We start from the raw sequence: 23,074 nt of genomic DNA, 5'->3' as shown, positions 1-23,074 counted from the left end.
CAGAGCAAAGCTTCTTTACTGACTTTGGAGAGCCAGCAAGTCCCTTCTGAATAAAAATGGGAGACATTTGCCGTAAAGGTTTGTCTAAAAGATAATGTATGACAAAAAAATGAGGTACAACAGGTGTTGAAGATTGCTGCTCAGAATCTTCAAGATACAGTCATTTACCTATGGACTGTTTTTCACTATTTTATTTAAGTTTTTATTTGGAAGATTCATAATAAAAAAAAAAGGGAAATTTCAGTGCTCATTGACTCCACCCACCATGAAGCCCTAGGAGGGGATGCACTACAATGTTAAACAAGGACACTGCAGCATTGCCATGGTTTTGTGAGTACTATACCAAAACACCAGCATCAGATGCAATGTTTAGAACACCTGTTGAGAACATCCAATGCTAGTAGTTGGACCAGCCAACTGACCCAAGGGAGGCCACCCCAAGGCTGCCCATCTACAGAAATTCAAGGGCAAAGTGGTGTGTTAGGGTTGGACCCCTCAACCACCAGGATCTTCTCTTCATGAGTCACCACACACATGGGTGGATGGTTAGATCACAGAGGAGATAAACTGAAAGAACAAAACCATCCTTAGAAAGTCCCCTCACCACCTACAGAAATACACACAGAGGGGTCTGTTCTGGGAGAAATGATTTTAGAATAGCATTATGAACCACCATACAGGTTTCATAAGTGATCACGTCATCTTGCTCAGTAAAAGACAAAAATTTATTTAACATGCAAGTATAGATAATACTGACAGAGGACTAACACCATTTGTCAAAAACATTCTAGAAAATACAAAGTAGTTCACACAACTTTTTTTCCCAGTCAGTTGTAGCTAAACATATGTACAGCAAAAACGAGTTTTGAACTCAAACTTGAGTATTGTACACCATGCAAATTCATTCAGCACACAAGTTTAAGCTATTACGTAATCTGCTCAGGTGCATGCATTAATCTGTTGAAGTCAGAAGCATGTGTCATTCTACTTTAGTAGTAGTAAATGTTTATTTAAGAATCAAGTTCAGTTGTTAAAATTCCAGTAAAAAATCTAGTTTTTATATTTAAGTGTTACTGGTTTATAAAACACAACTCTGAAAACATTAACTTGAGAGTCAATGACTGAATGAAACACTATCACATTCTGTGTATATAGTTTTCATTTTAACTCCTTAAAAGGAATTCAGGAAAGTTTAACATCTGATAAACCTGACATCTTATTCACTGGTAAGAAAATGGGAGAAAAACAGACTTGAACACCTGTTTTATTCGAGTGTTTTCCCAAGTTATACATTACTTCACATACTTTCAGAATAAAGGTTCAGGAAATACAAACGTCACTTCTTTGCCTGTTAGTTTTTTGTAGATAGCAGCAAACGTGTCAGTCTGAAAATAAAGAAAAGTTAAAACTTACACGTCCACCTGTTAAGAACTGGATAACATACAGCTTGTTGGTTAATGAAGTATATTAAAATAGAGCATGACTAACTTGACTTCTACAATTAAACTACAGGTAGAAACAGTAACATGTACTTTTCAGGATCATACTTCTGTCAACATCTCTGATTAGCCTTCAGAGTTGGATTGTTTAAATCATCATTACTGTACACTGTTACATCACACTGCTAAACTCAACTTCTGAAGAGACACTAAACATGAGATCATACAGGATTTCAAGGTAATGTCACTTAGGACAATACCAGAGGGGTTAATAAACACAACTGATGATAGTAAAAAAACAATTTGAAGCAAAACACGAAAATGGTACAACCTGCAACACAGGTTATTACAAAAACAAGGCTATCTGGAATATAAGTGTTGGAAAGTTATAAAACATGGCTACAAGATAAAAACAGTAACTATTGGAGGATTTAAAATGGAACATATCCACAGGTAATACTACTAGACATTACCAACACTTGATATAACACTATAAGAAAAAAATAAAACAATTTGTACTTCAGTGAATTAACTTGAACATTCTGTTCTAATGTAAATGCACTTTTCTTGGAATATGATAAATTTTTAACTGTGAAGTTATGAGCAAAAACTTGGAATTTATTACCTCAAAACAGACCCAAACAAGAAAGTTTATTACACTCTTGTCTGTCCCAAACAAGTTCATTACCTTATGTTCTATGTTGGTCTGCTGGTTTTTGTCCAGATGAACCTTGATTAGTCGTGATCCGTCAAGACGAATCCTGATCCTCTTTCCAACTATTTCTGCAGGAAAAACTATATCTTCTAGCATAGCATCATGAACAGATGTTAAGGTACGGCTAGAGAAATAAGAAATACCTTTAAACATATGCTATATACTTATTTAGCACTTATATAAACAAAATCATTTAAGGTAGTCATAAGTACTTAATACATGTTTACCAGCTTCTAGTTCAACAATAATAGTGATTTTAACTTGTGTAAGGGTGGGGGTCACATGCCATGACCTTTAACAGTATCATTCAATAATGTATGACAGTGTCATAGTTATCAACTATTTATTTTATCCAAAATGATGATTCAACAAACAGTAAATACCAGATACTGAAAACAGCTGCAGATGACAAAATCTCATATTCTTCACATGAACACCTTATATTCCAAAGTGTCAGTTCCAAGTTAAACTGATGTCTGCAATTCACAGACCCTATATTGAATATAATTACTTTCATAACATCTGATTTTCAGTGAACAACACTTTTTTCTAAAAGTCTGTCATATTTTGTCATAATAAAGTTAGAATTACATACAACATTCCTTCACCTGGGTGGAATTGGTCCAGTGAACCAAGATAAAGCACATGAATATTTGGTTACAACAGTGGACCATGATAAAGCACATGAATATTTGGTTACTGCAGCACTAAACTTGTACTTTTTAATGTCTGTCTTCTGTAAGTTTTGAACATTATTCTTCTTACCTCCTTGGTCTCTTCTGTTTGGTTTTAACTTTCATGTTTCTTGATGGTTTAGGAAGAATTCGTCTCTGAGCGATGAATACTACATGTTTCCCACTAAACTTCTTTTCAAGTTCTCTCACAAGTCTAGCTTGGATCTTCTGGTAGGGCTTTAATTGTGGCACAGGAACAAAGATGATGATAGCCTGAAAATAGACTGATATTTAAAACAGGTCATCTTACCAACTAATCCATTACAATAATACAGATTTTGTTTGTCCTGAAAATATACGTGTACCTTTACTATGTAAATACACATGTGCACACCTTAACAGTTTAAAGTGTTTAAAAAGATTAAAATTAGTTTGTAGAATAACATTACAAGTTTAGTTACTGACAATACTAAGCACAGTAAAACTTATCCATAACTAAACAAAAGCATCATATTATACGGGATAATTAAAACAGATGGATAATTTCTATTACCATACTTGCCATGGTCAGCTGACATGTCACAGTACCACACACATTTTAGTTCTTGTGTAACACTGCTGAATTTTTCTGTTACCTTAGTAACTGTAACTAACATCACTTTGTACCACATAGACATGAATTTTTTTTTAACACTTTCTACCCTGTATATAATTTTTGTATTACCATAGTGATTACAGAAGGATATGCCACACTGTACCATAAACACAACTTATTTTTAACACTTTCTACCCTGTATATAATTTTTGTATTACCATAGTGATTACAGAAGGATATGCCACACTGTACCATAAACACAACTTATTTTTAACACTTTCTACCCTGTATATAATTTTTGTATTACCATAGTGATTACAGAAGGATATGCCACACTGTACCATAAACACAACTTATTTTAACACTTTCTACCCTGTATATAATTTTTGTATTACCATAGTGATTACAGAAGGATATGCCACACTGTACCATAAACACAACTTATTTTTAACACTTTCTACCCTGTATATAATTTTTTGTATTACCATAGTGATTACAGAAGGATATGCCACACTGTACCATAAACACAACTTATTTTAACACTTTCTACCATGTATATAATTTTTGTATCACCATAGTGATTACAGAAGGATATGCCACACTGCACCATAAACACAACTTATTTTTAACACTTTCTACCCTGTATATAATTTTTGTATTACCATAGTGATTACAGAAGGATATGCCACACTGTACCATAAACACAACTTATTTTTAACACTTTCTACCATGTATATAATTTTTGTATCACCATAGTGATTACAGAAGGATATGCCACACTGTACCATAAACACAAATTATTTTTAACACTTTCTACCATGTATATAATTTTTGTATCACCATAGTGATTACAGAAGGATATGCCACACTGTACCATAAACACAACTTATTTTTAACACTTTCTACCCTGTATATAATTTTTGTATCACCATAGTGATTACAGAAGGATATGCCACACTGTACCATAAACACAACTTATTTTTAACACTTTCTACCATGTATATAATTTTTGTATCACCATAGTGATTACAGAAGGATATGCCACACTGTACCATAAACACAACTTATTTTTAACACTTTCTACCCTGTATATAATTTTTGTATTACCATAGTGATTACAGAAGGATATGCCACACTGTACCATAAACACAACTTATTTTTAACACTTTCTACCATGTATATAAGTTTTGTATCACCATAGTGATTACAGAAGGATATGCCACACTGTACCATAAACACAAATTATTTTTAACACTTTCTACCATGTATATAATTTTTGTATCACCATAGTGATTACAGAAGGATATGCCACACTGTACCATAAACACAACTTATTTTTCAATACTTTCTACCATGTATATAATTTTTGTATCACCATAGTGATTACAGAAGGATATGCCACACTGTACCATAAACACAACTTATTTTTCAATACTTTCTACCATGTATATAATTTTTGTATCACCATAGTGATTACAGAAGGATATGCCACACTGTACCATAAACACAACTTATTTTTAACACTTTCTACGCTGTATATAATTTTTGTATTACCATAGTGATTACAGAAGGATATGCCACACTGTACCATAAACACAACTTATTTTTAACACTTTCTACCATGTATATAATTTTTGTATCACCATAGTGATTACAGAAGGATATGCCACACTGTACCATAAACACAACTTATTTTTAACACTTTCTACCCTGTATATAATTTTTGTATTACCAGTGATTACAGAAGGATATGCCACACTGTACCATAAACACAACTTATTTTTCAATACTTTCTACCATGTATATAATTTTTGTATCACCATAGTGATTACAGAAGGATATGCCACACTGTACCATAAACACAACTTATTTTTCAATACTTTCTACCATGTATATAATTTTTTGTATCACCATAGTGATTACAGAAGGATATGCCACACTGTACCATAAACACAACTTATTTTTCAATACTTTCTACCCTGTATATAATTTTTGTATCACCATAGTGATTACAGAAGGATATGCCACACTGTACCATAAACACAACTTATTTTTCAATACTTTCTACCCTGTATATAATTTTTGTATCACCATAGTGATTACAGAAGGATATGCCACACTGTACCATAAACACAACTTATTTTTCAATACTTTCTACCCTGTATATAATTTTTGTATCACCATAGTGATTACAGAAGGATATGCCACACTGTACCATAAACACAACTTATTTTTCAATACTTTCTACCCTGTATATAATTTTTGTATCACCATAGTGATTACAGAAGGATATGCCACACTGTACCATAAACACAACTTATTTTTAACACTTTCTACCCTGTATATAATTTTTGTATTACCAGTGATTACAGAAGGATATGCCACACTGTACCATAAACACAACTTATTTTTCAATACTTTCTACCCTGTATATAATTTTTGTATCACCATAGTGATTACAGAAGGATATGCCACACTGTACCATAAACACAACTTATTTTTCAATACTTTCTACCCTGTATATAATTTTTGTATCACCATAGTGATTACAGAAGGATATGCCACACTGTACCATAAACACAACTTATTTTTAACACTTTCTACCCTGTATATAATTTTTGTATCACCATAGTGATTACAGAAGGATATGCCACACTGTACCATAAACACAACTTATTTTTAACACTTTCTACCCTGTATATAATTTTTGTATCACCATAGTGATTACAGAAGGATATGCCACACTGTACCATAAACACAACTTATTTTTCAATACTTTCTAGTCCTGTATAATGTTTCTACTATCTTAGTGAGAGGTACATGACTTCAAAATGTACCTGGTAACTTAGCTCATTTAACACCTTCTAGCCATATAGTTTTAAAAAGGTAATCCAGTTTTTGTTAAATCATATACAAAATTATGTTTCCAAAACAAAGTTGAAAACTGGTGACCTTTGTTCACATTTATCTCCAGCTCTTAAACTTCAGAAATGGACAAGGTCAAGAACTGAAACATTCATGTCACCTCATTTAAGTTTCACAGCTTCGAAACTAAAACATCTACTGAAAGGTGGTATTCTATTCATAACCTACCTGCCATGGTCTTTACCTTTTACTTATTATGTTAAGAGCATCTTACAATCACATCTTTGTCTACATGTTGGCTTCATATTTTTTATAATTAAGATAATTATTCCACAACTACTTATTTTCTTGAACTACCCAGTATTTCTCCCCATCAACAATGAAAATTACCCCTTCTTTCCCTAGTACTAATTACATGGATACATATAATATTAAGTGCATGGAACAATGTAAAATCAAGATAAGAGAAATCCATGCCACACAATTATTCCAGTGAAGGGCTTCATACTGGTGAGAACCAGACTAATAAGTCAAATTATATTCATCAAAACCTTAATTAGGTAGGGCTGTATAGTTATATTATAATGCTACCAATAACTGATCATTAATTGGTTATGACTAATAATTAAGATGTTACAACCAATTTTCACCACTACAAAAAGTTAGTTTGTACTCGTGCAAGGTTAAAACTGGCCAACTTGAACAGTTCATCTGCCTTTATACCTTACTACACAGACTGGATCAAAATCACAGGTAACTATGCATGTCCAACTGCTATACAGGTTTGTAAATATTCTTCTAACAGATTATCATATTTTCCCTTACTAATGTGGTACTACATATCTAATAAGCTATACTTTATCAGCTAATTACTACATGTCAACCTTGTAATCTATTGATATTTCAAATGTTACTTCATTTATACACACACACACACACACACTATGTATAAACAAAGGTAAATATTCTAAAATAATCATGACTACACAAATTTAAAGCTGTCCTACTGCAGGAGTTCATGTTTTTGCAGGAAGCTTGGTTTAATATACATATCCACACATTATTTATACTATAACTTCATACTGTATGTGTATATTCACAAAATTTAGTAGAATTTTGGTAAATGTTACAATATTCTTGAATGATAAAAAGTCAGATTTTCTAACAAAGTATTTTTACTAAAGATTTTTTGTGACAGTATCAAGCCTGTTTCATTACTAGCCTGAGTGTAAACAATTTATGTAAATTAAAAATCTTCACCACAAAATTTTAGATGTTATTTGTGGAACCCCTAAAAACCTTCAAAATACAAACTAAACATTAGTTTTCAGTAAAAATTTTTATATTTTGTCTGTTACTTTCTCTACCATAAAATAATTAAATACAATTGACTCTAGAATGACTAAATTATAACATGTTTAAGTAACTTAAATCTCATTGTATCAAACATTTATACATATTTTTATTATATTAACCTGCCTGGCTAACATTTTACAGCTTGCATGCATTTACATGGTGCACATACATTCATGTTGCCAGATCTAATAAAACTTTAAACCTTTATAGTCTTTGCTGTGTTTTACTGGACTGGTAATTTTTAATATACATTCATATTTCAATTATTATAAATTATACATGTATATAGATTATTACTATCCAGAAACAAAACCTATGTTTTCTTAAAATATAGAATAATAAATCAAGAAGCAAAAAGTTACTGCTGGATACACGTTGCTAAGCCTTTTAAAATTTCACATGAAGGATATGAACAAACTTTTTTAGGCTTATATATACACAGTTCAATAACCAAAAGATAATAAATTATTATATCAATACTACAGAAATTACACTATAGTTTAATGAAGTTTAATAACTTAGCTGCATTTAGGTCTCAACCAACACAAGATTTCTAACAGACTAAAGACACAATCCACCTCCCCAAAATTTTGGTTAAAAAACAGCATGGCAGACTTAACAGATTACAATGGCTGAGACTTGGGAGACATTTTGAGCAGTTGATTGGTTATTCATGTTATATACTGAGTGTGTGTACAATGGGAAAGAGTGAACAGGATCACTGACTGACTCACTATGAACTGTATCTCAGTAAACAATAATGAGGTTCTTTTCATATTCTAGCTTGTCAATAATGGTAGAGTTCCTAATTTGAATGAAACTATAGACTTGGTAATTTTGACATCACAAACATCTAACCTCAACTAGCACTGCATTCTTTTAATACTTTTACACAAAATATTAATTTATGCATAATAATAAACATTAAATTACCTATAACTTAATTCCAATCTTACTGACAAATTCTTAAAATTGTTCAAAATTTTGAATACAAGTCAACAAACAATGATATGGCTATTAATCAGTAACTTGTCACAAAAAAATTAACTTCCATCTTCAACTGTAGGAGGTAAAGTAGCATCTTCAAGCTAGAGAACTTAAAGATTAAGACTGTTCTCCAAATTTTCTTGCATCAGGGTGGAATGTTAGACAACATGAATATCATCTAACATACTCTAGTGATGCCGTTTGCCATACACACTGTAATCCAATTATCTAACACTCACACACACACACTAGTGATGCCGTTTGCCATACACACTGTAATCTAATCTAACACACACACACACACACACACACTAGTGATGCTGTTTGCCATACACACTGTAATCCAATTATCTAACACACACACACTAGTGATGCCGTTTGCCATACACACTGTAATCCAATTATCTGACACTCACACACACACACACACACTAGTGATGTTGTTTGCCATACACACTGTAATCTAATTATCTAACACACACACACACACACTATTGATGCTGTTTGCCATACACACTGTAATCCAATTATCTAAAACACGCACACACTAGTGATGCTGTTTGCCATACACACTGTAATCCAATTATCTGACACTCACACACACACTAGTGATGCTGTTTGCCATACACACTGTAATCCAGTTATCTAACACACACACACACCAGTGATGCTGTTTGCCATACACACTGTAATCCAATTATCTAACACACACACACACACACACTAGTGATGCTGTTTGCCATACACACTGTAATCCAATTATCTAACACACACACACTAGTGATGCTGTTTGCCATACACACTGTAATCCAATTATCTAACACACACACACACACACTAGTGATGCTGTTTGCCATACACACTAATCCAATTATCTAACACACACACACACACACGTGATGCTGTTTGCCATACACACTGTAATCTAATTATCTAACACACACACACTAGTGATGCTGTTTGCCATACACACTGTAATCTAATTATCTAACATACTAGTGATGCTGTTTAAGAGCTTGCAAGGTACTCCTTTCTTCAGTCTCATGATTAAGAGAAAGCTACTTGTTACATATGAAAAACAAATCTTTCAACCTTACAAGTGTCAGTTTTGGTTCCATATAAATATACAGCAAACTTTTAAAATGTTACATTTTATTAAAATTACTCAAAATCTGAAATGGTATATATTAGATAACCATACAGTCAACTTTGTGGAGATCTAATCAATCTCACAATTTAAGAAACACTACCATTCAATGTGCTCAAACTATGTAAACCAAAACTGGAACGGAATGGCTGCACCCCAAACAAGAGCTGTCAGTATATCAAACTTTGAACTCCTTCCACATGGGCTTGGTCAATCTGACCAACAACACGACTTTCTTGTACCAAGTCTTTATAAAATTAATACCATTAACTCTGTATGTATAGTGTATCTTCACAAAATTTGTCAATCTTTCAGCAAATGTAAACCTTTCACATGAAATTTAACTGCATAACTTCTGAAACCTATGTACATTTCAAATGTTTGTTTTCAGTAAAACGTCTCTACCTTAAATCTATACAAGGATGGTCAATAAGTAACTTCATAGCCCCCTCGAAAATAAATCCAAAATAATTCTAAATAATCACCCTTTTCTTTATAGAATGATTTCAAAGGTAGTGTGAAAATACATTCATTTATCCAAAGTAGCTCTAAACATGTAACAATATACACCTATTTATAATTACATTTTATTATCTTTTGAAGTGTGTTCAACTCCTTTTCACACCACTAAGTTATAAACCAGTGGAGAAGTTGCAGCTCACATTACATTACACAAGAGCTACACCAAACTGGTCATGTGCTTTTCTCATGAAATCTATTTTACCTAATCTAACTATTTTCACAGTTTATCTTTATAATAAACAAGAAATAAAGCACTTATCTGAGGATCTTGCTGTAGATTGTCAGTGACAAATATTTTTATACCAATGGTAGTAAGTGCATTAAATGAATTATATTTCACTAAATAATGCACTAAAGAACATAGAATAAATGTCTGCTTTTTACCTGTTATAACCTATCAACCACAATTATTCTGGCTTTCAAAGTAAGCAACAAGAGCCATTACAAATTCATCCAAACTAGCTGTTGCATTTCTTCAGGGAACCAAAGTGTTATTATAAGTGAAATTGACACTTTTCTATTCAGAACATAATACATCATTTGGTAGATGAAAACACTGACTTTCTATTGTTACAGGTAATATATAATTAAATGTAAGAGAACCATCAAGATATCCTGTAAGAGGATGTGACATGATGGGAATGATTTTCTATTTAATAGCTCTGTAACCAAACAAAATTGAGGGCTACAAAAATTATGGTTTGTTTGAGCAATGTTAATTTTTATAGTGAATTATGTTTCTTAGGGGAGAGGTGTAAAATAGAGTTGAAAATGTTTCATGTGAATCACACTTGGGGAAATTCAGTATGTTGCCTTTAAAACTTGTATAATATTATATATGGGTTATTAGCTAAGATTTCACGCTATACTAAATGGTATAATGAAGTAATTTAATGAAATTTGAATGTAAAGACTAAAACCCACTGTCACACTCAGTACAGAATATGATGCAGAAGTGTTAACATTCCAGAACAAGTGCTCTCAATGTATCAAACTAATATCCTAAAACAGTCAGTATATTAAAACTTGTAATTCTAAAGCAACTGGTATTTCTGTCTGGTATAACTATCTTACCTTAAATAACTTACAACTGACATTTCTATCTGGTATAACTATCTTACCTTGAATAACTTACAACTGGTATTTCTGTCTGGTATAACTATCTTACCTTAAATAACTTACAACTGACATTTCTGTCTGGTATAACTAATCTTACCTTGAATAACTTACAACTGACATTTCTATCTGGTATAACTATCTTACCTTGAATAACTTACAACTGACATTTCTGTCTGGTATAACTATCTTACCTTAAATAACTTACAACTGACATTTCTGTCTGGTATAACTATCTTACCTTGAATAACTTACAACTGACATTTCTGTCTGGTATAACTAATCTTACCTTGAATAACTTACAACTGACATTTCTATCTGGTATAACTATCTTACCTTGAATAACTTACAACTGACATTTCTGTCTGGTATAACTATCTTACCTTGAATAACTTACAACTGACATTTCTATCTGGTATAACTATCTTACCTTGAATAACTTACAACTGACATTTCTGTCTGGTGTAACTATCTTACCTTAAATAACTTACAACTGGCATTTCTGTCTGGTATAACTATCTTACCTTAAATAACTTACAACTGACATTTCTATCTGGTATAACTATCTTACCTTGAATAACTTACAACTGGTATTTCTGTCTGGTATAACTATCTTACCTTAAATAACTTACAACTGATATTTCTGTCTGGTATAACTAATATTACCTTAAATAACTTACAACTGACATTTCTATCTGGTATAACTATCTTACCTTGAATAACTTACAACTGACATTTCTGTCTGGTATAACTAATCGTACCTTAAATAACTTACAACTGACTATCTCACCTTTTTGTTGTTAACATCAATTTCCTTTGCACCAGTAATATTGAGTTCTCTTAGTTGTGCTTTCAAGTCACTGTTCATCTCAAGCTCCAAGAGTGCCTACAGAAGACAAAAGCTATTATGTAAATAGGAAAATATTAACTTGAGATAATGTACTTAAACCATTAAGAACTGTGTGAAGATGAGTAATACAAGTCAACTGTGGAATTAAAAGTAGTTATAACCAGAGCTACAGATCTTGAGATAGACCTAACCTGTTACTCATGAAATGTCCATTCCAGATATTTTTAGTGATAATCATTAAATGTTTGGTTACGAACAGATCTGGGCAATTTGTGGAATGGTTAATACCTGTCTTCAATTATTCTCACAAGACTTGGAGAGTAAGAACAACTGAAGAGCAGTAGTTGAAAACAAAGTACTTTCACAAGTATACACAACTGATTAAACTAATCAACCAAAAATAAATTACAACAGTAATACCTTTTTAATTGCTGATGAAGTTTAAATCATCTAAGAGTGACAGTTGGAGGCACTGACTAATGCTGTAATTGATTTCCCAGCTGTAGTTAAAATGTTTTCTGGGAGATAACTGATACACATACAAAAACACATCTGAACACTAGATACTAATATATACTTATCTATCTAAAAAAGCATGGAAGATACCAACACTGCTGTAACCAAAGAAAGCATGCAAGAAAGGATACTGGAGTAGATGAAGATGAAACATTAGAATTTGATAGTTAATGAAAGTTGACAGCCTGATTAAGTAATGAAAAACTATATTAAATGTACAATGGTTCATACAAAATCGACAACCACAGGCATGAGAAATTTAAGATACCTGAGTATATGTGTACATACACACACAGTAGACAGAAAAAATATGTCAAACAGTTATGCAGCTTGATTTAGCTATCTTGGTACACTGAGGTGTTGGTTAAAGGGTTGTTTTAATATATCTTCTCTTATTTTACATTTGCCGAGGTTTGGTTAGTTAGAAATATAGTATTTGTAATAGGTTTTTTTTTGAGTTACAATAATGCTAAGCATGGGAGGTTTTTAAATTACATTCAGTGAATTTGGTTTCCAATTTTGTGATGTACAATTCTGACCATTTATTGCATATTATTTAATAAATGGTCTTGGTACTGTGTATAATTCTATAAGTTTTATTTAACAAGGGCTTCAATCTAGGGCCACGTTTTATAGTGGATTTGACATCAACAGGAATTTTATATTTAATAACAAATTTTTTTTCCAACACTTGATTATTTTTGAGCTGATGTGAAGTGTAAGTGAAAAACTGCAGGGTAATGTTATTTTTACGTTATGTCTCAATTCTGTTTATGAGTTGAGTTCTGGTGTTTGTATGGAAATGTTTCAACAATCGTTAGTAGAAAGTGTTAGCATGAAAAAATAAGTATTTCTTCATCTATATATCCAGTTGAGCAGTCTTGAAGCTGCATGTTTAAGAGTTTTTAGTATATCAATTTGTTTGGATTTATGGGCACAATTCCAGGGAAATGTGAAATTTTTCAGTAAATTTTGATTTTGAAATTATGTCAGATCTGATAATCTATGGTTAAGGAAAGAATATTATTTTCATATTCAGTGGTGAAATTAACATTACAATAAATGGAGTTTGTGTTCAAAAGTGTTTATGCTCTACAGAAGTGAAACTGACACATACGTGTCAGACATTTGAACCAGTAATGAAAGTTTAATGGTTATATATATTAAGCTGATTTACTATCACACATCTAGTTTGAATAGAATTCCATACATTTTTGGAAAGGAACCTCAGATGCTTAATGTTTAGGGTTATTGAACCACTGGTGCTTTTAATATTAAAATCAAGCAAAACTACTTGTAAAATCAAGCAAAACTACTTGTTTGCAGTGGTAAGATAGGTTTAATTAATCTATCAAAACCACCAATTTCCAGTTATAGGAAATGCTTAATTAGCCCTTTCCATATGAGATCTTAGGTCAAAGGCTGTGTCACCTTGTTTAATTTGTATTCAAATTTTTATTAAATTATCATTTTATGAATTTATGTCATTGAGTTTAGTATTAAATTATCTATTTTCATTCAATTTTCCATATATTGTTGAACTTCTTAAGAGTAAATGTTAAAGAAACATGTATGCATGGTATGGTGTGTACAGCACTGGTTCAATTTAATGTTTGTGATGTCAAAATAAATTACATAGTGTTGTGTGAATTAGTAACTCAAGTTACCAATATTTAAAAGCTAGAAAATAAAATAAGAGCTTCTATTCCTTTCTATTTATTGAGATATATTTAGCAAATCAAACAGTGGCCCTACTCAACTCTTTTCATTCTTGGAAATGGTCCTTCATATATACATGTGAATAACCCATCCAAAATGCAGAATGTCCAGCAACGTCTCAGCCATTTTCATACAAGTTCTCTATGTTTCAAGACAAACCTTCATGCATGCAAGTTTAATATTTAGCCTGTTCAAAATATTTTTGTACCCAAATACTTGAATAGTTAATGGAATTTTATGGTATTGTAATTTGATATTTTGTTATTTAAGAGTGTATGTATCATATATATAAATAAAACCTAATGGATGTGGTACATGCATTCATCATTGTAACTTCTGTGATGTTAGCTGGCAATAGTTGAAATGTTAGTATAACAAATAATTACGTACATAAATGTATAATGTTAAGAACTTTAAGCAATTCAGACTAAATATTTGTTATAATTTGTCATTCTACGAAAAAAAATTATTATTTACTAAATTTTTTGTAAACACGCGTGCTATCAAAAACAGCACACATACTGTTGTTAATAGCAGCTTTTTATATTTAACCCAACCCACAATGGAAGGAGTAATTTAGCAAAATTACCCACCTCCAATGGAAAAGGTTTTGTTAATGTAGCAAATGTATCAGTGTCCAGTAACAGGAAGTGCAAGTTAATCAACTAATTTTGATTTCATGGACTTCAAAAAGTGTTACACTACTGGTTTAACTCCAAGACAAATCTCTGAACTAACCCACCACCAACCATAAAAATTGTTGAACACTTGCTGGGGTACCTGTAACCTGGATGGACGTTATTTAAATTCATGATTAATAAAAAGTTATTTTTGGACATGAAGTTTTTATATATAATTTAAAAAAAACCCAAAACACAAAATGTGAAGCCATAAATTTGCATGTATCTCCTTATGCCAAATATGGTGAAAATTCATCAACAGGGGTGAAGTAGTGGAAAACTGAAAATGTGTGTGCACTTCCCCATGGACCTAATGAGCCTCCATACCCTGCAAAGTATTTACATGGACACAAAACAGACAGTACTATTTTATTTATATAGATGGCTCCAGTGCATTAGATCCTTGTGTGATGTATTCAAAATGTCATATCTGCACCCTGAGAATTTTAACTAAAAACTTTACATTTTATTTTCAGTATTGTATCTGTGTGGGTTGGTTGATTTGACCAATTTCACAAGCAACAGAAGAATTATGAAATAAGTAGGAGCTACACGTATCATTCCAGAATGACAAAAAACAAATGTTTAGTCTAAATAGGTTTAACCACTTAATTATACATTAAATATATATTTTATTTTATTCATCTTTCAATCGTATCTAACTTTACAAAAGTTGCAATGAAGTAACAGTTATGTTATCATATCTAGATAAAACTAGCCCTCACAAAGAGGTCTGTACTTGGTTTGTTCTAGTGAACCAGTACTTTAATACATAGTTACATTTATGTCATAGATACTTATTTACAAACAAGTTCTTAAATTTGAGTTATTTTTTTTAAAACATAGAACACCAAATAAAGAATTTTTTCCTAATTAAACTTTGCACTCGCTGCAATTTGTTAAGCCCTGTCATATTCAACATATGGAGGATACAAAACTTAGGTTTTACCTTTAGAAATAACCAAATACTATAAATTGGTAGATCAATTTTGCAGAATTCAACCATACTTTATCAGCTTAAAGTATTCAATTTACTAATTCTAATTCCATTTAAGAACATTTTCTTCAGAGATTTTCATTTATCACTTTTAGACTCGAAAAAACAACCAGGAGGACATCAAGTTTCCACACATCATAGAAGTAGATATACGTAAGCATTTCCAACAACTGAAAGTGGGTAGGCTACTGTGATTTACTAAATGTAGTGACTTCTTGGCAAGTATACAAGACAGTAGGTTCTATTTTACATTCTAGCTTGCCAATTGGTAATGAGTTTCTAATTCATAAACTAGACTGTATATGGACATCACAATCATCTATGCAAATACTGATGTATAGGAATGTTAATATTTAGTTTTAAATTATAATCCACAATGTGATACCAAAATTATTGGTATGTATTCACAGAATAGTCAAACATTTTTTAATATAAGCCTATCAATGCAATGACATGCCCTTTAACCCCTGACCACAGGAATACCTGTACCAACTAACAAGAGAACATCAGATTAACTTTCTACTCTTACATAATTTTCAAAGCATAAAACTAATGAGAAATGCATACCACAGATGCTGATCAGCCAAAATGTAAAATTTCAATCTTGCTCTATTCAGATATTAATCTCACTACACTCACGTACTGTCTAAACCCATCAGTAATTTTGGAAATACTATTTAAAATCAACAGAAATAACTTTGTCTTTTCCAGATTCATCATACTGGTATTTATAGTAACATTCACTTTAGTGTCTGATACATTTGTTTTCTAAAATGCACATTTGAAAGGTACATCACTAAGTGTATGAAGAATCCATGCAGTATATGAAAAAAACTAATGGGAACAAATTAGGCTATCAAGTATGAAAGTCCAAAATATGTTTATAGTTTATATGTATTATTTAACAAAGATGTTGAAAGTAAAAATTAGAAACTTTATACTACAAAAAGAAAAATGAATACTCAGAATTTCACGAGACCACCAGTATAAACTGTCAGTGTTAATAATCTGACTAGATTCACGAGACCACCAGTATAAACTGTCAGTGTTAATAATCTGACTAGATTCACGAGACCACCAGTATAAACTGTCAGTGTTAATAATCTGACTAGATTCACGAGACCACCAGTATAAACTGTCAGTTAATAATCTAACTAGATTCATGAGACCACCAGTATAAACTGTCAGTGTTAATAATCTGACTAGATTCACAAGACCACCAGTATAAACTGTCAGTTAATAATCTGACTAGATATTTACATTAAATTATTCAAATATTTTCAACTCCACTGTAAAATAATTATTTGCAAGTAGCATTTAGGAAGTTCTAAAGGGTATGAATGATGCATAACACTTATAACATTTGTTATTCAGATAACAAAAACCAAGTTTACAGAAAAATCTTTTAAAACAAACCAGATTTTTCTGATACAACATTTGTATTTAATAGATAAAAGCATATTCATACCAACAGAATGTTTAACATATTTATTAACATACTGATAAATTTCAGGACAATATATTTAACATTTTGAATTCTAGCAAATATTACTAGTTGTACTTTCACAGAAAGAAATGAGAGGATTAAAAACTATTCTATTAGTACCACAAAAAATGTCCATACAACATACCTGAGCAATAGAAGATTCAAATTCATCAGGTTTTTCCCCTTGGGGTTTGACAATTTTAGCACTAGCCGAATACATCTGTTAAAAACAACATATCCGTAAGTAAAATTCCCAAAGATACTAATTATACAAAAAAAACTGAAGATGCTAACACCACTGAAAATTGTTACACAAAATTATTTGATGATTAGTTGCATGTACATTTTACATGTTAAAATTAAACCTTCCATTTATGAGTGGGGTGAAATCCACCCAGCTTGCAACAAAAGTATCCACAAAAATTACACTGATTTCTGTTAATATACATGTACCATTACAAAATTTTGCAACTTACTGGTAAACATTACAAGGCTTTTGTACACAAAGTATTTATAACAAGTGTTAAGATTTTTTTAATTAAAGAATTTTTCATAAAACCTTTTCTTTCAGAATGATTGTCCAACATAAGTAATTTTCATTTTAAGATTAAAACCACTATGCATCAGAAAATTTTCATATTACACATGACCTACAGATAAATTGTTTTTTCAAATATAAAACTTTGTATTTTATCTGTCATTTTCACTAACAAATTGGAATCTGTTTAGAAGAATCGAGCAATCTTGTAACCACCACAAAAAAATTGAGAAATTATGCTTTCTTCATTCTAGAATAACTACAAACTAAGTTAAAAACACAAAAGCATAGTGTAAGTAGCTTAAATTTCATAACATTATACATTTATAAATGTATAACATTACAGCTGCACCTGGCTAACATCACAGAAGTTACAATGACATGGCTCATGTTACCATATTCAAGAATATAAAACTGACTTGTTCTGACTGTGTTATTAGTGAACTAGTATTTGACAAAAAATAATATTTCAGTTATTATATGCTGTATATATTTAGATTAATGATATTTACAAACAAGTTCTTAAACTTATTAGAAACAATTACTTTCTAGTTACAATGTTTCTACTTGGTTGTTGTGAATAAGAAATATCCACTACAATTTATCACGTTAAGTACCTAGGCTATCAAAAGTATGAAATTTTAAACAGAAAAACTGAACTTACTAGCACAAAGAAAGAGACACCACTATATTTGAAAAAAATCTTTGATGCACATTGAGTTTATGATTGATTATTCATGTCGTGTAGAAGCGCACGTATATTATGGACTCTTTCCAAAAGTGAAGAGATGAACAGTGCTTAATGTAATTCAGTAAAAGTTATATCTCCAGCAAATACAAAAGACAGGAGGTTCTTATTCTATATTCTAACTTTTCAATATTGGTAATTAGTTTCTAATTCTTAACAAGCTACAGACTTGTATTAAGACACCATCTTCAAGATATTAAGACAAATATTGTGTTTGACATTTACTTTTTAAATTAAGAAATTAAAGTATGATATGAACCTTTGAATTTAATTAGTTTGATACCAAATTTAATGATAAATATTTAAAATAGCAGTTCAACAAAAATTTGAATATGAATCAAGAAATGTGATGACACGGCCTGTATGAAGGGGTAACCTAAGTTATATTCACCCTGTGTGAAGGGGTAACCTAAGTTATATTCACAATACTTCAAGAATGTGATTTTAAAACTGAAATAAACATGAATTTTTTTACTACTTCAAAATAACTCAAAGTAGTTTCAACTATTCAATATTATATATGTAAAAATGGTTTGTTTGGGTCGAGAAAATTTTTTACCTTCAGTCATTGTCAGGTTCACAAAGAGGTAACTGACTGGAAGTTGACCACATGTTTGAAAGGGGTTATGCAACTGATTGTCAAAACTGTTCGCTCCTCTACATAAAAAAATTTTTCTCAACCCAAACAAGCCATTTTTTACGTATATATTTTTCTCTACAAGTGGGTTTTCTCATCACTGATTATTCAACATTGTTATGGAACATAGTAACTCAAAGCTGAAACAAGTAAAAGCAGTAAATAGTTTTACAAATAAAATCAACTTTTGGAGATAATAGTAGTATGAGCTACAAGGGGTTCTGGAATCAGTCCTTTATGTTAGCAAGCTCTTTATTTTACACATCATGAATTCTTTGTGCTGATTGTGTTTCCTCTAGATCAATTCTTCTCAAGTTAAAACATTTAATGGCCTATACTTAAGTTACTGTTTTCTCAATACAGATCTACAAGAAACCTTGATAAATCTGGTTTTGTCAAGAGTTAGAATTTAAGGAGGGGAGGTCATAGTTTGCGACAACTATAAAACTTTAATCATAAGTACAATCTTGTACAATCATTACCAGGAATTTCTACATGTAGCTTGAAACATCAAACATTTACCTCACACCTTATTTTTAGTCAAATATTAGTTCACAGGTACATGTCTATGCTCCAAACATTAATGTAAACAGAAGAGTTATTGGGGTCACAGGGTGAAATATTTAATCTTAAAATACAAAACCTAATTTAAAACACTAAGGTACACTTCGAATATCACTAATCAAATATTTCAACTGCATAAGCCCATGATCTGTAGCCATTTTTAATTTCATATTTGAAACCTCCAAAAATATACACCATATTTTTAAAACCTGTACCACAGTACATTTAAAAATCAGTAATTCATGTTCAACTTCAAGTTATGACTATTTACACATTTCTTAGTCTTGGATTAATATCGACTTTAACTTTTTAAGGCTTAAAAATAAAATTACGTCCTTATTAATTCTTCCAACTACTACAGTAGTTGCATTCTATTTCTCTAAAATACGAAAACACCAAGTAAAAAATAATAAAAACAGAATGAAAAACCATTACTTGATAAATTATAAACACCACTTTATTTCAGATGAAAAGCCTAACCATAATGACTAATGCTGTAATAAAACATGATTAAAAACCGCTCAAACCTATGAGCCAAATCAATCCGAAATCATCTATTTTAAGAGATACAACACCTCTCTGTTACATTACCTGAAGAAAAATATAGATTTCAGAGAATATTTTTGTTTAATTTTAAAATTATTGGCAGAATTTACCACGATAAACTGGAACTTTATCGACAAATACAATACATAACTTTACCTTGCTTCGGGAGCTAAACGAAAGAGGAAAATTAATCTCCTACTCAGCCTTCATAAGTTTGATAAAACACACTAGAGGACGCTATATAATAAAAGTTCTTAATTTAAAATTTAGAAATTCTAAAAGCAGATAAAGGTAACGCTATAGTCATAATGAACACGAATGAATACATCCAAAAAATGAATAACATCCTATCAGACACGAACAAATTTAAACCAATACACACAAATCCAACAAAGACACACGAGACGCAACTGAACAAATTACTACTACAAATGAAAAAAGCCAACACAATTTCACAAACACTTTATTCCTACCTACGTAAAACCGACTCACGCACACCGCAAATATACGGCATCCCCAAACCTCATAAACCAGATTGTCCATTACGACCAATAATGTCCACATATGAATCGTTTAATTACAATCTTGGTAAATACATAGCATGGGCATTCTCCAAATATGTAACATCAGCCAGCTCATTCATCAAAGACTCTTTTAATTTCAAGTCTAATCTAAATCAACTTAATCATAAAGCCTTAATGGCCAGTTTCGATGTTATATCCCTCTTTACAGAAGTTCCCACCACTGAAGCCTGCAAGATAGCCTTAGAACTCTATATCCGAGACCCTAACCCAACTATATAAATTCCCATTAACCAATTAGCAACCCTCATAGAATTCACCACGATAAAGACAAACTTCATGTTCAACAACCAAAACTATATACAAACAAATGGCCTAAGCATGGGCAACCCAGTATCACCAGTTCTAGCCAATATTTTTATGACACAAGTTGAAACACAAGCAATTAACACAGCATTACATCCACCACTATACTGGTACAGATATGTAGATGACACGGTTGCGGGATTCAAACCTACAGAACACATAATTTTTTCAATCACATTAACTCTATACATCCCAACATTAACTTCACATGTGAACAGGAAGAAAGCAATCAAATATCATTTCTTGACCTCAAAATTACAAAAACTGACACACAATTCAAAACAGAAATCCACCGAAAAATCACCCATACTGGACTATACATTCCTTGGGACTCAGCACATGAAACAAAACAAAAACTCAACATACTAAGAAACCAAATAAACACAGCCATAAAACTATGCTCACCAGATAAAATTAACGATGAATTAGACAAAATAAAACAATACTTCATCAACATCAATAAGTTTCCTCCACAAACCGTAAAAAACATTATACGCACACACCTAGACAGAAAGCAAAATCAACCAACTAAAGTAAATACAGCTCTCGAATCAAAAAATCACGAAACCATATACTGCTGTATACCATATATTCCTGACATCAGCAAACAAATAACAAACATTTGGCAAAAATTAGTAACAAAATATGACATTCCAGTTAATACCAAATTTATTCAAAAACCAGGCACAAAACTGAGGTCTATACTATGTAAAAACTACACTGACAAACACCACACCAACATTATTTATAAAATACAATGTGATAACTGCCACGACTTCTATATTGGAGAAACAAGTAGAAAAATGGAAACCAGATTCAAAGAATATAAAAAGTCACCTTCCCACGTTTTCGAACACTGAAAGTCAAGTAAACCCAACATAACCATAGAAAATACTCAAATACTAAATAAAGAAACAAACGCAAAATTAAATAAAGCCTTACTTATACAACAACTTAAACCCAAAATAAACCAATATAAAGGAACGCCTTTATACCTATATTAATATAATAAAATAAATAAAATTATATATTCAAACATCTAATACCGCCCTCTACATTTCGACACACAGTTACACAACTCCTTTCAAACATGTGGTCATCTTCCGGTCAGTTACCTCCTTCTTTGTGAACCTGACGATGACCGAAGAAGGTCGAAACGTTGTTCGCTCTTCTATGTAAAATATTTTCTCAACCCAAACGAGTTGTTTTTGCATATATATTTCTCTACAAGCGGGTTTTCTCGACATCACTGAAAATGAGTTGATTAAAAACTGTTAAAAAACTTTTTTTGCATAAAGGCCAATTATCTTTTTACTTTATTTTGTTATTTGTATCAAATATTCATAAACTGGAAGCATCTGTAAAAGTTACCCGGTTAATACTGTTGTTGTTTTCTTAAATTCGCGCAAAGCTACACAAGAGCTATGTGCGCTAGCCGTCCATACTTTAGCAGTGTAAGACTAAAGGGAAGGCAGCTAGTCATCACCACC

The 23,074-nt window shown here is 31.4% G+C and overlaps 1 protein-coding gene across 2 annotated transcripts; it reads right to left on the bottom strand.

The window, feature by feature from the left end:
* Nucleotides 1-1,246: 1,246 nt before the first annotated feature.
* Nucleotides 1,247-20,934, bottom strand: LOC143229941 (small ribosomal subunit protein eS7-like). 2 transcript variants are annotated; one of them, XM_076462823.1, is made up of 6 exons: nucleotides 20,854-20,934; nucleotides 17,810-17,884; nucleotides 12,207-12,302; nucleotides 2,920-3,101; nucleotides 2,128-2,278; nucleotides 1,247-1,385 (listed from the first exon to the last, which is right to left on the bottom strand). In XM_076462823.1, the coding sequence occupies exons 2-6, from the start codon at nucleotides 17,882-17,884 to the stop codon at nucleotides 1,308-1,310; spliced, it is 582 nt and encodes a 193-aa protein (XP_076318938.1). In that variant the 5' UTR covers nucleotides 20,854-20,934; the 3' UTR covers nucleotides 1,247-1,307. The 2 variants fall into 2 exon arrangements, with proteins under 2 accessions (XP_076318938.1, XP_076318939.1); XM_076462824.1 differs by having other exon boundaries at nucleotides 20,743-20,889.
* Nucleotides 20,935-23,074: the final 2,140 nt, after the last annotated feature.

The sequence above is a fragment of the Tachypleus tridentatus genome, chromosome 10 (genome assembly GCF_004210375.1).
Source record: "Tachypleus tridentatus isolate NWPU-2018 chromosome 10, ASM421037v1, whole genome shotgun sequence".
NCBI lineage: Eukaryota > Metazoa > Arthropoda > Merostomata > Xiphosura > Limulidae > Tachypleus > Tachypleus tridentatus.
Note: the sequence above shows the minus strand (reverse complement) of the source record. Positions and strands in the feature narration are given on the sequence as shown.